The sequence below is a fragment of the Trachurus trachurus genome (assembly GCF_905171665.1).
Source record: "Trachurus trachurus genome assembly, chromosome: 12".
NCBI classification, from domain to species: domain Eukaryota; kingdom Metazoa; phylum Chordata; class Actinopteri; order Carangiformes; family Carangidae; genus Trachurus; species Trachurus trachurus.
The window spans coordinates 20,288,903-20,305,813 of NC_139908.1; the positions used below are offsets into that span (position 1 = coordinate 20,288,903).

The 16,911-nt window shown below is 41.5% G+C and overlaps 1 protein-coding gene across 1 annotated transcript in view; it reads left to right on the forward strand.

Annotated features, from left to right (window-relative positions):
- The window catches only part of cntfr (ciliary neurotrophic factor receptor), a 236,320-nt gene that overhangs the window by 121,342 nt on the left and 98,067 nt on the right, over positions 1-16,911 (forward strand). The window contains exon 4 of the mRNA XM_083983879.1: positions 14,287-14,520. Within this exon, the coding sequence (XP_083840005.1) occupies positions 14,287-14,520 (234 nt within the window). The remainder of the gene's footprint in view (positions 1-14,286; positions 14,521-16,911) is intronic.

A 16,911-nucleotide genomic window follows, 5' to 3' on the forward strand; every position in this document is an offset into this window, starting at 1 on the left:
ACATGATTGATTGCAGCTTCAGAACTACTCATGCGTGGGTCCCCCCGGTACCTGCCAGTACTTGGAAAACAGTCGCCCAGCCAACACTGGAAGCGCACGGCCACTGGAAAATTCATTCTTGAATTTCACTGACCCTCTGTGACGATGGGGAAATAGCCCCGGGTCCCACTCGGACCGGTGGTCCTTTGATCGCTGACTCAAATAACAATGAAAATAATACTAGAAGCGCCGCTGTTGCGCGCTGGAGTCCGCGCCCGCGCTCGCGCTCCATTTAGCTGCCGTGGCAACAGCTTGACGAAGCAGGCTGATTGCTGTTCCAAGTGTTGGATGATTGATAGCTCGGTGGCAGCTCCGGCACACTTGAGTTCAGCGGCAGGACAGAAATAAACCCCTATGCTTTGCACATGCCAAGATGTGGCATTTTATAATATAGCTATACATAAATTACTTTTTGCTGATGAGTTCAGGTTTTAACTTTGAACATGAAGCTGTTATGGGGTGGAAATATTCATCAGTTTAAAGGTTTAAAGATTTATATGAGTCGAGGTGTCCATTATACAGTAGATCTAGGTTCTACATTAATACTGGGAAAGTATCACTCACACACCGAGAAGTGCACACAACCTGTATTCAGATACTGTTCCTTAAAACAGGCCGTCAGGACTTTACTAACTTTGTGATGTCACAACAAAGCAGTCATTGCCCACCTGAACCCAACATCCAACTTCACAGGATTTGGTTTCTTTGTGTTTACAAGAAATCTGCTACATTGACTACCACATCAAGATGTGTTCAGGTACATAAAAGCATACATGGTATGATCCTATGGATATCAACACTGGAAATCAAACACTTATCTCATCCTTTGAAATATCGATATCAATCTATCGATCAATAGATAGACTATCTATAGATAGACTGACTATAGATTAGACTATAGATAGACTGATATATTTTCTCTGTATGACACAGCATTAATGTGCTTCCTGTGTTTTGCAAATTTCACCAGCGACACGTTGCCTCCATCAGAATTGCTAATGCAGGTTATTTGTAAACACCATTTGCATTTGGGGTTTGGCGTCTCACTCAAGGACACTTCAGCAAACACTCTCAACCTCCCTGGCAACGTGGACATGCTGCTGCCATCATCAGACGATTTTCTGTGTGTTTAAATGGTGGCAGCGTATTTAATGTGATTAATTGCACAAAATGAAAGCAAATAACTGGGCAGTTTTAACGGCTGAATAAAGATGGAAATATTTTACAGTTGACAAAATGGATAGTTTTATGCCCTAATGGCAATGTCGTATCTTTCCCATAAACTGGACGTGGAGTATTTTGTAAATGAACTCATATTTAGTTAAAACATCAATACATATAATTGTCCAAAATGTGTGAAAGTCAGCTTGGCAAGCCCTTATTGATCAGGCCTGGCTGCTGCAGCAGAGTTTAATAGGGAGAGAGAAGAAAAAAATGAAAAGTTTTTCATCAGCTTCTTTCATAATTGGAGCTATCATAACTTTTTATCGTGGGCAAGACACGTTTAGTTCCTGTCAGGAGTTTTCCCCATTTCCCTGTCTCTGCACTCCCTCTGTCAAGGTCACGGTATATTTGCACAGTGCGCCCGTTGATGAAGGCAGTAATTTTTGCTGATATTATCTTGGACCCCAGGAATATTGTCATATATTACAGTCCATTAATTAAGGCAGTCATTTCTCTGCCCCTACCCCCTCACCCCCTCCCTCTTCTCATCTCTCCCTCTGAAACCCTTTGCTCCTCTATCTCTCCTTCCAACCACTTACAGTATCACTTCATACTTCGTCTCATCCTGCTGTTAAATATCCCCTTGCCCACTCTTTTACACCCTTCCTCATCCTCTCCTTTTGCTTTGCTGTGATTTTCCTCTCTATCTCTCAATATCCTCACTTTTATCCTCCCTATTTCCTCTCTCTTTCTCCTTTTTCTTCATGTCTTGATGCTCATCTTTTTCTGTCTATCTGTTCTAAGAGTATTACCACACCCCCCACCCCATTTGGTTTAATAAATGAGTGGCCTGGTATTAGCATTGACCTTCAGAGTTTGGCTCTCTGGGAAGGCTTAGGGTGATGTTAGCCATGTTATTAACCAATAAGATTAGGACTGTGAGGGAGGTTTCTGCAGGCTTATGTGTGATTATCATTATTGTACAGTCTTGCCAAAGGGGAGTCAGGCAACATATTTATTAGATACACAGTTCATTAGAACAGCTGATAATAACAATCACACCCCATTTTTCTAAGGTTACGATGCTGCCGCCGATACTGTCCTTCAGCTCATTTTGCTCCTGCGGCTTCGTTATTTTCTTAAACAAAAAACTCAGATCTACATATCTGTCTTACTTTGGAAATAAACCAGAATAAATATGAGTTGGAAAACATTCATATCTCACTACTGAGGACGACTTGGCTCCTGTCTTTCCTCTTCAAAAAACACAAACAATCGCAGTCTGCTCTGTGCTGACACAGTCTGGTTAGAGATGACATCACTAACATCATTATGGGTCAACAACGTCTAAATTAGATGGTTCTATTCGGGTCTTCGCTGGACTGACAAAACGTCATTGGGATGAAATGCTCGTCATGACGGATCCTCTGCGTCAAGGAAGACTTAAGTCTCTGGAAGCTGTCTCTCTTGCAGCATAGGAGGAGGAGGTGGAGGAGGAATGGAAACCTGGATGGGAAATCTATTTTTAAAGCCTCCAGTGCACTTTGGGAAAAGGTCAGCAGTTAATATACAACTACTGTACTTCATAGTGAATATCGTATCAGGACGGGTTTTTCAAAAGGAAAAAAAAAAGAAGTAGAAATAAAAAGGATAAAAAAGAATGAGATCGTTCAAATAAAAACACCAAGTATGATTACTCTTAAGCTAATTAAGTGAAACCTGTCCACACAAAGGCATGAAGCAGGATGCAGTCGTCTCTCTCCCACCACTCGCTGTTTTTCTCCCACCACCGCGAAACCTACAGATGTTTCTGATCAAAGCTGTGTTATCCAGCTGTCCCACTCCTCTCCTTCTCCCTGTAGCCGACTCTCAGGAATCCTTCTGCCATTCCTCATTTCATGACCTCTCTAATCCAGGCTTGTAAAATATTAACTGCCGTACTTGCTCTCAACAATTCTTCCTCCCTCCTGCGCTGTCCCCCTTTTTTTCCTCTAACCGCTCTCGTCCCCCTCTTCATCTCATCTCACCACTCCATCTCTCTTTTCCTCCACTTCTTTACTCTCCCTTTTCTTTACACCCCCCCCCCCCCTCTCTTATCTCTCTTGCTTCCATATTTCCTCCCAGAACACAGGCATCTAAAATGTGAAGTATCAATTAACCCTGTTGCCTGCAAATCTTTCTGTCTTCTCCAGTGGCTTCCGCTGGCCGTGATGATGAGGGCAGTGATGAGACTGACAGATACACACACACACACACACACACACACACACACACACACACACACACACACACACACACACACACACACACACACACACACACACACACACACACACACACACACACACACACATATATAGACACACAGTCAACACTGTACATGTGCGGTGGGGGCCAAGATAAGATGGCAGGAAACAGGAAGTGGATTTATTTGAGCGCCGGAGCCCTGACTCATACACGCACATGCACAGAAAACACACACACTCACATACAAACACTTCCACAGCTGCAGCTGCCTCAGTGCTCACATGAAAGGAGCGGCAAACGCAGAGAGAGAGAGTGGATGTTAATCTCTCTGTGGGAAAGAAAGAGACAGGAGAGGATAAAGTGATAACTTAATTCCAAGATATTTGCAGAGGAAGTGGATGTGTGAGAGTGTGTGTGTGGGTGGGTGCAGAAGTGTGCGTGTCCGTGCGTACCTCCATCTGAGCGTGCTTGTTTAATAGTGCCTGTGTGGCTTGTATGCGTGTGAGTGCGAGTGTGATGTATACTAAATCTACAGTATGGCGCATCTGTACCAGTGTATTAATATGTGCACGACCGTGAAAGTGTCAACAGCAGTTTATTGCCAATACTTATTATGTCGTACAGCAGTTAATCGGATCTCTGTCTTATAAATCGCTGAGGGGGATTTAGCAATTTGCTGTGTCATACCTCGCAGAAACATCTGAGGAACCTGCCTAACCAGCTGTGCCACATGCTGACTGAAGCAAGAAAGAAAAAAAATCTGTGTGGCTGTAAAAATAAAATGATGAGGAAACACTACCTGTGCCTTTCAGTGCACAGAAACTGTAACAACACGATGTAGAGTAGACGATCATTACTGGGGCTGAAAGTCCTCATTATTTTCATTGTTGATGAATCTTTTCCACATTTTTTATTTTTTATTTTTTTTTTGGGGGGGGGGGAGTAATTACATGTTTGTTATATTGAGGGGGGAAAAAAGTTACAACTTCACAGAACCTGACAGATAGTCTGAAATAATTAATTGTGATTCCAGTTACAGTGAGATTAAAGTGAGAAAGCAGCAGCATTTAAACTATGTTCATTAAGTTTAACCTTGCATTTGTTTGTTCCTGGTTGGCACCAAACTCCCATCGTGCACCGGCACAGGTGTTAACTGTGAAGGCCCAATTAAAACTCACACCCCTGGAAGACAAAAAAACTACTGATGACTCAGTAGCAGTTCAGTAGCCTACACTGCCTTTCAACTATTAGATTAATTATTAGAATCAGGGCTGTCAATTGATTGAAATATGTGATCACATGAGTTTATCATCAAGTCCACTTTTTTTTTTTAAATATACAAATATGTGAATTAAAGGGATACTTGTTACTCAACTCTGTAAACAGATCTCTGCCATTCAAACAACTTGGAATTGTACTAACATCTTTAAATTTACCAAAAAAACAAAAAAAAAACAGAATAAATGTATAATTGTCTTTCTCATGGTCTCAGAGCCCAATATGATTTTTGCAACTTTGTCAGACAAGTCAAGAATCACTTTACAGTAGATAAAAACAGAGAAAGCAGCAAATCTGTTTGCTAAAGAAACATTTTCACAGCTGCCATGTTGATTTGTCATACACACATGTCACTAATAACATTAACAGTGGCTCTATTGTGTTTGAGTGTCTCAGTGAGTCATGACAGTGAGGCAGCAGGCCCCACTCCAGTTCCCTGACACTGAAGCAGCTAAATGGAATTCAGCTTTCATCCACTGGGATATTTACACCTGTGCTTATGTTCTGCTGCATGTGACCTGTCAACACGCCTTCCTGAGCACAAATCTAACTGCAAGTGAGCAGATAACAACAAACGGCTGCTGACAATTCACCTTTGCCTGCATCACCCATATACAAGAAAATTGGGCTGAAATGCCCTCAGGATAAAAACTACTGTGAGGTCCATCACTTCCACATAAACACAACTAAATACAGAGTCTGTGTTTGTTTGATCCAATCTGTAGAAAACAGCTGTAGCTTAAGGAGGACGTATTTGTAGCATGTTTGCTCTGCAAATAAACAACTTGGCTGCAGCTGGTGATAGCAACCTGAAGGATAACACGTTGTAAATAAGCACGTTGTCAAGTCAACAGGGCTCCACAACCACTTCCACTTTTTGAAATGACCTTTTCTCCATCCTGCTCTCATTACAACCCCCCACCCCCAGCACAGGGCTGTCCATGATAATAAGAAACCTGAGATAACTCATAGTGAATGAATCAGAGTGCGGACCGTCTCTATGCACTGATCCTCTTGATTTTTTCTTTGGCCTTTCTAAAACCCACTTCATTAAAGCGTAACCTTCTGACTTTTGCCAGTATTATTTGATTATTTCGGCTTCAGAGCTTTAATATTAAAATTCAAACAAAGCCACGTTTGAGCGAGTCGGCCAGTAAACACCATTTTGCAAAGAAAGCTCCTATAATGCTGGCACAGTCGTGTAAATGATGCTGATAGCTTATAGTCTGCGTTCTCGAGGGTCCAATGAAAAGACCGGTGAAGGCCAAAGCTGGAGGAGAGATGGTGGATTAGAGACCCTGAGCAACAGCCCAATCAGTTGTGAATAACTCATGTGTGATCTCATGAATTATTTGATACTCTGCTTACACTATTAATTCAGACTAAACATAGTTATTCAGTATTCATCTGACCTATAATCTAAATGTAGCACTTCTGAAATAACTGATTTGAACTCAAGTGATCCAACACTAAATTTTCATCTAAAAAGCTGAAAAAGCTTGAGTCTTTGGTGGAGAAATATGCAATGCAATTCAAATTATTTGTGGGATGGATTATTTTGTTAATTTATTAAATTTGAAGCTGAAAAATTGGTTCTAAAATGTGTATTCGAGAAAGTACATGAGACACCAAACCTCTGTATGTTATATTTAAAATAAATAAATAAATAAACTCGAATAAAATCTGTTTTTGAATAAAATTAAACTTTTCAATTCCAATGTTCGATTTAAAATGAAAACAGAAGAAGAAAAATCTGTCTTCAGGCGGCGCTGAGGCCGCAGAGTGAAAAAAATGTGATCTTCTAACTGATAATTCTCCCAGGCTCTATCTCTGTGTATCGGCCAATCCAATATTTTACTGTTGGACTTTCAAAAGGCACAGCTCCCCTTAGGCATACAAATGCGATTCGCAGATAAATGTTCTAGTGAGTTACAGCCCGGCTGGAAAGCGACACGGTCAGATACGTACATGCCAATGAATCCACGAGGAGGGCTACAACACGCACATGGAGAGCAGCACATTGTCACAGACAAAACACAAACACATGCGCACAATCGCCCGGAAACACACATGCGAGGTCACACGGACGCGGGGAGTGTATAGTGTTCTGAGATGGTAAATCAGAATGCCGGCGCTGAACTCCAATTCCATTTCATGCCGCTGCTTGCCGACTCGGATCATAACTTACAGCCAGTTACTCACACAGACGCACAGCTTTAAACACACACATGCATGCATGCACAGACAAGTGAAGTCATACATGCAGAATGATAAAGCCAATCCCTCATGCATGTGAGGATCAGATACATGTATTGTGTAAATTGAAACATGCACATGTAATCTCACACAGCTGGTTCTCCATAATTTAAATTCATCAGTATTCTAATCCAGTCAAGAGGGTGTGTTTGTTTAATAGGCTGTGTGTTTGCTATGTATGTATATCTGCGTATACCTATTGGAGGATGTGTGAATGTCAGCCTGTTTAGCCGTGTGTGTACCATTCTTCTGCACTTCCACCAAACCCAGAGCAGAATCCAAATGGAACTTTCCGCAGAGAGTGCATGTGATTGCAAACGTTATGTTCTCCTACAATTTTAGAAATGAAAACAACTGGTAGAGAGGTGGTTGTTGGAGAAGTCATTTTGCCAGCTCACATATGTAGACTTTAAAATTTTTATCTCTGATGAAACACTATGTTCTCTTACCGGAGGGCGATCGCTTATTTGTGAAACCAGTGGAACAGTCGTGTGACAGACGGAAAAACAAGCCCTTAAAACAATAAGAGCATAAAAAGTCAAAATTACCCCATATGTGTGTTTCTGAACCTGGATCCCTACTCACACTAGACAACTTTATTTGCCTGTGCCTTTCAAAATGAAAGGCACTGAAACAACTCTGTCTCATAACGTTCCACTATTACTGTATTTCATAGCGTGGCGAATGTTCAGGTCCCAACTTGTCCACGAGAGTGCTGGATTGTGTGTTTGTTGAGTTTTGAGGGAAAGCCCAGATATACCATGAGCCTCTGTGGCGTTAGCTGAGCAGCTCGCATCCCTGCCCGGCCGGTCTCAAAACAGCTTGCACCGACAATTAAAGGTAACGAACCTACCCCTAAAACTACAGGGATTATGGCAATGGGAATTTGCCAAAATGTTGAAATATACCTTTAAAGATTTAAATTGAACAATCACTAAAATATCTGAGCAGAATCTGCCAGAAATGAAAAATTACAATATTATAGTCTAGGTCGCTTTTAGGTTTGCATGTACAACAATAAATAAAACACATTTCTATTAAAAATGTTTAATTTTAGAGTCAGATAATGTGTATGTATTATATATTATTAATGGTGAATCTCATCCTAAAAAAGCACAAGTGATTGTCAGACAGAGCAAGACTGAAGCAAACACAACGTTCATTAATCATAAAACATCAATTTGTTTTGATTAAAACACAATTTTAGTTTAAAACATAATTCAGCTGTCAAGTCACTAATTGGGTTATGTCATATATAATTTGCATGATTGACATGAATGTATTTTGCATGAAATACCATTCCGGTTTTGACAGGTGTTACTTTAAAGCCATTATTTCATGTTTTGAAGTGTTTTGCCTCAATTAATGTCATAGAAAGAGAGTTCCTGTTTCACGAGGTTGTTTTTCCAGCACTTGTGCACGTGCTGTTTAGCCAATTAACCCTAAATTACAGGCTTCTCATATTATTTGAAGCCGTTCTGTCGGTTCAGTGAGCATTACTCTGGCATCTTCCTCCGAGTCAATGCCCTCACTTCATCAATAGACCGTTGATGATGATGCTTTCGATGAGAAGGTATAACAGAGTCCTGCCCAGTGGCACTTGATGTTTGAACAAGTAATTCTAGCAGTGTTTAATCAGCTAATCAAACAGCGGGGCCACTTGTCCTCATGAATATCCTCTCTGATAGGTGGCTAATGATAATTTAACCTTAATTGATCTTTCTGCTTGGATTACAGTTAATCAAGGTGGAAAAGATGGAGACATGGATTTACCAGTGTCCTTTCTGATTACATAAATCAGGCAACACAATCCCGTCTCCTTGTATCTGTCTCAACCTGCACCTTTAGTTTCTTATGTCCACTGGTCGTGACTCTAGCAGTTCTGGCCTTGACCTTTACTGGAAGTGTACATTTAACACATGTGCACTTACACTACCATCCACTTATATGTCCCTTTGTGTATGTGCGTTTCTGTCATAGGCTACTTTTGGGGACAGATTTAAAGGCCAGTTAGATGGGAACGTCTGATTTTTGGGTCAATGGACAAGGGTTGGTGTGTGTGTGTCCCAAGTGTAAACAGATACAGCTTTTGTGTATGGTTTTGTCATTCATTGCAAACATATTGTGCAGTATATGAACATAAGTGTGTGTGTACTCCCATGAGTTTACATTTGTGTACTAATGTGCACAGTTGCAATGTTTGACTTTTGGCATCTACAGTACAGCATACACGTAAGTGCATGTGTGTGTGTGTGGCTCATACTGTAAATGAAGACAGTTTACTAAACAGCCCATGGACCTATACACAGTTCATTCTTTGGGGGCAGAGGAGGGGATGTTGTGTGCATGTGTGTTCATCATGCTCTAAATAGCCTCTAGATACAAATGTGTGCTTGTCTCAGCTTGTCCTGCAGGTCTTAGCACCAGTGACCTCACAACACAACACAATGATGTTGGCTCTTTATGGTAATACACTACTCTGGGAAAACATCACAAGGTTGCATAAGAATTAAGATACCCTCAGTGCTCAGTGGAATCCTGCTATGAATAAAAACTTCCCCCAGTGGTCCCTATTATATACACAACAACATAAAACTTCTATTTCAAACATGATGTATGTGACATTTTACTAAACCTTGACACTGCAATTTTAATTTTAAATGAAGATTATGTATATTAACAGCATATGCAACATGCATTTGCACAGTGGACTCAGACTGCAGAGAATGATCAGGTACACATTAATGCCCCTGATTTCAAGTTTATATAATATATAAACATAAATATTTATATTTATATATATATCTATATCAATACTGTATACGCATGTGTATTGTAGGAGATAGGAAATAGCAAATGTCACAAATTCAAACTCAAAATACTCACACAATGTGATAATAAACATCTTTTTCATGTCCATATCATGCCTTTGTATTTCAATGTTGCACCTTGCTAAACAGTAGAAAACAAGAACCAAGGGAGGATGTTACAAACTGATTATAGTAGGTTAGACTTGATTGACATTAGATCAATATGATTTTCTGTTTGTGTGTTTATCTCATGTGTTTTTCATGGTTATCACCTTTGTAACTTACTTAACTTTCTTTACTAAAGTTCAGAAAACTTGTCTTAGTTTTAAAATAACTTTATTAATCCAACCTGCGGGGTCATAGACTGTCAGCTGGCGTCAACATACACGGAGTTATGAGTGCACATAGTAAAAAAAAAAAATTGAGCTTTTTGAAGGACGTTGATGGTTTTAATTCTCATTTGGTTGGGAATAACACTGCTCTAATGCTGCTTCCAATGGCCTGTCTATTACCAAGAGATCAATAGTACTTGAGCTGAATGTCATTATGGTTATTAGCCCTCCTTGTCTGTATGGTGATGAGGAATGAGGACATTAAGTGTGATAGCCTGTGCATATAAGTGTGAGCGACTACATGAGTGTACTCACAAGTTTTTCTTTCTTTCTTTCTTTTCCTCTTTACCTGCATTGTTACCAGGAGCATGATGCATGTGTGGCGTGTGTGTGGAATACTCAGTGATACAGCGCAGATCAATGGTAAAGTTCAGGCGAGAGGGAGCAGTCCCAAGGTGAGAGGAGGAGAGAGAGCGATAGAGATAGAGAGAGACAGAGAGTGATGGAGAGGGGAAGGTGAGTGGAGAGGTGGGGAGGGAGATAAGGGAAACGGTGAGAATAAGTTACGGAGGGGCAAGACAAAGGCAAAGGTAACAGCGAGTGATTGCTACAGCAGAGACAAGTCGTGCCTGAACACCGAGTCACAAATGACCTCTGTGCACCTTCATATAAACACTGACAGACTGGTAGTGAGTTCATTAGGATTCTTTAAAGCTTTTGAGATAATTTCCTTGTTGTGAACAAGTCACACCAAAGGACTAAAAACAACTACAACAAATGAGTTGAACCAAGAATAGCCCGTGCAGCGCAGCCGGATAAAGCCTACAGTATTCCTCTGTGCCACACTCCTACATTGTTGTGCAAAAAAAAACGTTTAAAACACACAACACTGAGCTGCCTCGTTTAACTGTCCCACGTTCCTCTATTCCCACCAACACAAACTTATTTTAAGCCATGTCCACCTGCACTTTCTCTTTGCCTTACATTTTTGGCCAATATGCATCAGTCCATGGATGAAACAGTCCCAAATAAATCGCTCCTGTTACCTCCTCCACTGTGCCCATCTGTTGCTCCCCCCCCCCCGTCTGTTTGTTTTTTATGGAAACTACGTAGCTTTCTGAAAAATCAAAGTGTCCATTTGTAATCTACGCTCACAGCTTCAGTGGCGTCGAGTTGAGCTTGGGGCTTAGCGCCACAAACAGGCTGTGGGAGGAGTCACTGAGTATCGAGTGATCAACTAACGCTTTGTGTTTGTTCCCTTTATGGATACAAAGATATAAAAGATATGGACTAACTTTTAAGCGATAATAAAACCAAGTGCTCCATCAGGACACCTTGGGGCTGCGTTACCATGTAGCTGTGTTCAAAATCACAATCATTGTGTTTGTAATTCTTTTAACTCCTTTTTCAGTGAGACTCAGTAGGCCTATATGATGGGCAGCTTCCAGCAGCAGAACTGTCGCTATGGTAACTTGCATTAAAAATGATTAATACACAGTACATTGTGTATTCTTAATGGACACCGGCCAGCCAATCAGATGCATGAACTCGCAAGTCAATGCTTTACCCATCACACGCACGTCCAACTGCTGGCCCCATATTACATTTGAACTGCAGCACTATGGGAGAAAGGCAGGTGAAATGAAATGTTCTGGGCCGTCTGAATAATTTAAACCCATCAGAATCAACAAGAGTTGGCCTCAGCTCACATTTGCAGTAAATGTCACTGTGGAACATTTTGCACATAGTTAATGAAAAATCCTGCCATGACAGGTCAGCACTGAAGGCAGGATGAAATAAATGAGGGAAAGGTGATGAGGAAGATGAGAGCGTGAGAATGTAAAGTTCAAAGCAGGATGTGGATAGAGGCAGATGGCAGGGAGGGGAGCGAGGAGACAGGGGCGGAGGACGAGCGACATAGGGACCGACTGTCGGAGAGTTAGGAGGAGGAGATCGAGAACTTTGTTTTGAAAGAGACAAGAGAGGGACAGACGTGGTGTACGAAGAAAGTGAGAGGGAGAGAGACAGGGAGATGGAGAAGGTACAATGGCCATGGATATGAATGAATATTGGTAAGGACAGAGGTAAAGAAAGAGTGATGTAACCTGAGAAGATAAGAAGCATGGGATGTGACAGAAAGAGGAGGGAATAGAGGATTGGGGGGTGGGGCAAGAGAGGAGGTCAAGGAATCAGCACTGTGTGGAGACTCTCAAGGACATTCAGAGGAAAAAGCTGCAAAAAGGTCATCTCAGCAAATATTTTATGGGATGTGCTCCTCCTCTTTTTTGTGTGAAACTTACAACTACCCTTTTCTGATTACATCAGCTAGAAGCGGATTATGGTTTCAGCCCCCTCCCCTTTGATAACAGCTTAATGCCACCTAAAGGCAGTGAAAGGGATAGGCATGACTAGTTCTGAAATATTTTAGTTTTCAATGGTACAGTATGTTCTTTGATAACATGGTAGCTGTAATAACACACAGCCTAGTCTTGTAGTATTATGCATCGGTCAGAAATCGTATCCAATCACTGTTTTACACTGAGTGCATGCACTGCGGGGATGTATCTGTGCTCTTCTGTCTTCATTCTCTGCATTGACTTGCATGAAGCACAAGGGCACCATCATCAAAGCTAAGATCAAAGTCAAACTGTACGGTTTTCGCTAAGATGTCAGTAACTTTTTTATGTAAATAAAGTCACACATCTGCTCAAAATAAGTTGACAGAGGAGGAGATCAAAGGGGGAAAAAATGCCATTTCTCGCCGCTGACATGCAAATGCGAGCGCATTTGCTTGGACCCGGGGAGAAACAGGGAGTGGCAAACATGGAGATGTTGGGGGTGGACAGAGGAAAGAAGAAGACTCAGTGATAACAGAGGAACAGAGAGAGAGAGAGAGAGAGAGAGCATGCATGAGACATGGGGAGAGCAAAGGGCAAAGCGAGGTTGAGGGGGAGTGAGAGAGAGACAGAGAGGAAGACAGAGAGAACAAACAGTGTCAGGTTAATGTTAATGGGGACAGGCATCTTGTCCCATTAAATATAGATACCTCTGTTATGGGACATGAAATATACATGAAACACGAGGTTGACATCTGTATTGGCTGCGTTAAGAGGCACGTGTGAGGAGATCAGGTGGAAGAAGCTTGCCCAAAGTGAAAAACAGCAATGTGGTGAGAAGGAAAGGAGGGAGGAAACATGTACACAGAGAGAGGGAAACATCAAGACGTCAAGGCCCTTGACAGCATTTGATCTCAGGTCATCGGAGACATTTTTTTCTTTTCTTTTCTTCATAGATGAGGGCTTTTCCCTAAGATGGTGATCGATATATTATTGTTGTATCTTGTTGTGCTGTTGATCCTCTGTGTTTAAGTGTTAATCTGAGGTCTTCACTCAGTGTGGTTGTGACAGCTCCCGTAGGACTTATCAACAGAGCAGGGCTGCTAACCTCGGTGCCTTGGATAAAACTCCCATAAGGCGTGCATATATCCCTTAACCCTTGGGGTCACGGCCTCCGCAACTTTACTAAACCTTTAGACAAAAGGCAGTGTTGTAGTCGGAGGCGAGGCAGTTGATGCAAGGATAAAGGCAACACAGAAAACACAAGTCTGAGGAAACTTTTCCAAAACTCTCTGCAGTGAAAATAAGATTTTCTTCTAGTGTCTCTTCCCCTAGGTCTTGGGTGAAGCAAGATCTGGCTCTTTCTGGGGAAAAAAAACATGACTTTGTTTTGCCATTCTCTACTTGCTACAGAAACGGATTTACAATATCTACAAGAAATTACGTCAACTGTATTAGATGAACTGTGCAATCATCGCACAAATATATACCCTACTGGTCCGATGCTGCTAATACAAATCGGTGGCTACCCTATATGCAGTGCTGGACAGTAATAAGTAATCAGATTAATCATGTTTCCGCTTCTGAATATTCAGTTTATTATATCAGCTGAGATCTCTCTTTGCCTCTGGCTGTTTCTTTTTGCAAGGAACCAATGTGACAGATGCAGCAGGAATGAAATATTTTTGCTCAATGTATATGTGATTATACTTCTATAAAGACTTTTTTTCTTTTTTCATGTTGGGGTTTCACCATGCAGATGTTTCACTTGTTAGTAGTCGTTGATGTCACTAACACTTAGTCTTTGCTTCTGTCTCCTTCCAGTTGCTAGGAACCAGTATGAGCGAATGGGCAGTGATGTTACCATGCAGTGTGGCTCCCTGGACAATGATGCGTCAGTGTCATGGAAGGTGAACGGGACCGATGTGAGGGCCCAGCACCGTCTGGAAGGTCCCAGACTGATCCTGACCGAAGTGAACCTGGGCCACAACGGACTCTACAGCTGCTTCCAGAACCCGCACGGAGAGAGGCGCGACACCATCATGCTCCACATCGGCAGTAAGTAGCCAGGCATATGGCCGCCGAATAACGTTTCTAATAAGATATGATGCATTTTTAATCATCCCAGAGGGGTGCTGGGTCATTGCAGCAGTGAAGAGTGAAAGGAAAAGGCAGATTGAAAATGAGAGAAATGACAAAATGCGTGGTGCAACGGAAAATGATGCAACTACAACTCAACTCTCTTTGTCAAAGCAAAGATAAAAACATAACATAAAAAAACATAAAACTTGATTTGCAGTTGTAATTTCCCTACTTTATCACAGAAATGTCATGCTCATCATTACTGAACATTATGGCTCTGTTATATTCATCCTTCAGGCTGTTGCGCCAGCTGTGTTTAAGTTCCAAGGTACTGTAGCTTAGTTTTGACACAGTGGGGGGACTTTTGGCAGTAAAAAAAAAAGATATTGCAACACATAGTTTACTGACAAAGCAGAATTAAAGTGAGACTGTTTAACTTTTGCTGAGCAGTGGCCTCTGCAGCCACAAGTGGTAATTACAGGACCCTGGTGTATTGAATTCTATCGGGCACCGACTCATCTCGTACATCATCTCAATACAAACCAGCAATCATGCTGTCCATTCATGTCAAGTCAGCATAAGGCTAATCTGATTACTATGACCAGAAACATCTGAACCCACGGCAGCTGTGTGCTAAAATATCCTTACACTGACTGAGGGATAGAAACAGGGATATGGAAGGGATGGGACCTCCCTAAGTAGGGGTGATGACCTACAGTTGCTCTTTTCTCGCTCTTGAGTTTATCACTTTTTGATCTTACTCATCTTTGATCTGACTCAATACTTTGGTTCTTGGCGTCTCTTTTGTGTTGTGGTTACTGTTTCTTCCCTTTTGTGTTTTTGTTTCATGGTGGTAGGAGTCACTCTCTTATGGAGGGTGACATTGGTTTGCTTACTTTTACACCTTCTCTGGGCCAGCATTGCCTATGATTGGTAAGAAAAGTGTGTGAACCCTTTGTAATGATCTGGTTTTCTGTATTAAATGGTCATAAAATGTGATTGGTTCTTCATCTGAATCACAGAGTAGACAAATGCCTTGTCCCCGAGCTAATATCACACAAACAATTGTAATATTTCACGTCTTTATTGAACACACCCATTTAACACAATCACAGTGCTGGCAAAAAAAACTAAATGAACCCTTGGAGTTAATAACTGGATGAACCTCCTTTGGCACCAATAACCTCAAACAAGCTCTTCCAGTAACTGTAGCTCAGACCTGCACAATGTCCAGAAAGAAGTTTGGACCATTCCTCTTTATGAAACTGCTTCATCCTTGACATATTGTTTGAATATCCGCTGTGAGAGTGTCTCTTGAGGTTGTCTCACATCATCTTTACTGAATTAAGGTCTGTTTTCTGCTCAAACAGGTGGTAGATTTACATCGACGTTTATGGTCTTTGTTCTGTTGCATCACCAAGTTTCGACTGCACTCCAGCAGGTGGACATCCACCTAGCCATTATCCTGTAAGATACCTTGATCATCTTTGGGAATTCATTTTCCAATCAATGATGTTGAGCTGCGGAGGCCCTGAGGCAGCAAAGCTCCACATCATTGTGGAGTGTCAAGGTTATGTTTGGCATGCAACAAGAAACTGCTTTCCCCATCCAGCCCTGCCATGGACACAATGCTCCATGCATCTATGCACCGTGATTTGCATATAGGGCGTATTCATGAAGAGAGATGTTAACCAGCTCCAGTGGTTCTTTTAATCCTTTAGCTGTTACTCTGAGCTTCTTTTTTCTTCACCTCACTGATCATCCTGCGTTGTGCCTTTGAAGTCATCTTAGCTGGGCGCCCACTTCTATGGAGAGTGGCCACAGAAGTAAATCGTTTCCATTTGTCGAGACTTTGTCTAACTGTGGACTGATGAATATTGGAATTGTTTGAAATCACTTTGAAACCCTTTCTAGCTTTATGCTAATCAACAATTCTTGATCCAAAGTCTTCTGAGAACTGTCTTTTGTGAGGCATGTTTCACACCAGCAGATGTTTCTTGTGAGTCTTTTTCTTTTCTTTTATCAGTACAATCAGCTCTATCCTCTCCTCCACAGTCCCGTTTCATTGATTGGCCTCCAAGTTTGATAACTTTTGACTCCAGTTAGCTTTTGTCTGTGTCATCAACTTCAGGGGTTCACACACTTTTTTGTATGTTTGAATTTGAATGATGTATTCAGCACAAACACAACAACACAACGGTTTGTTGGTCAAAATTGCCGTGTCTGTGATTGCAAGTGGTACGTCCACATTTTAAGACAAATCTATCAGGAATACAGATGGTTCCAAATGGGTTCACTTACTTTCTCTTGCCACTGTATGTTGACTACGGCCTGCAGGGTCAGTGTTGTTACTGTTCTGTTGCTGAC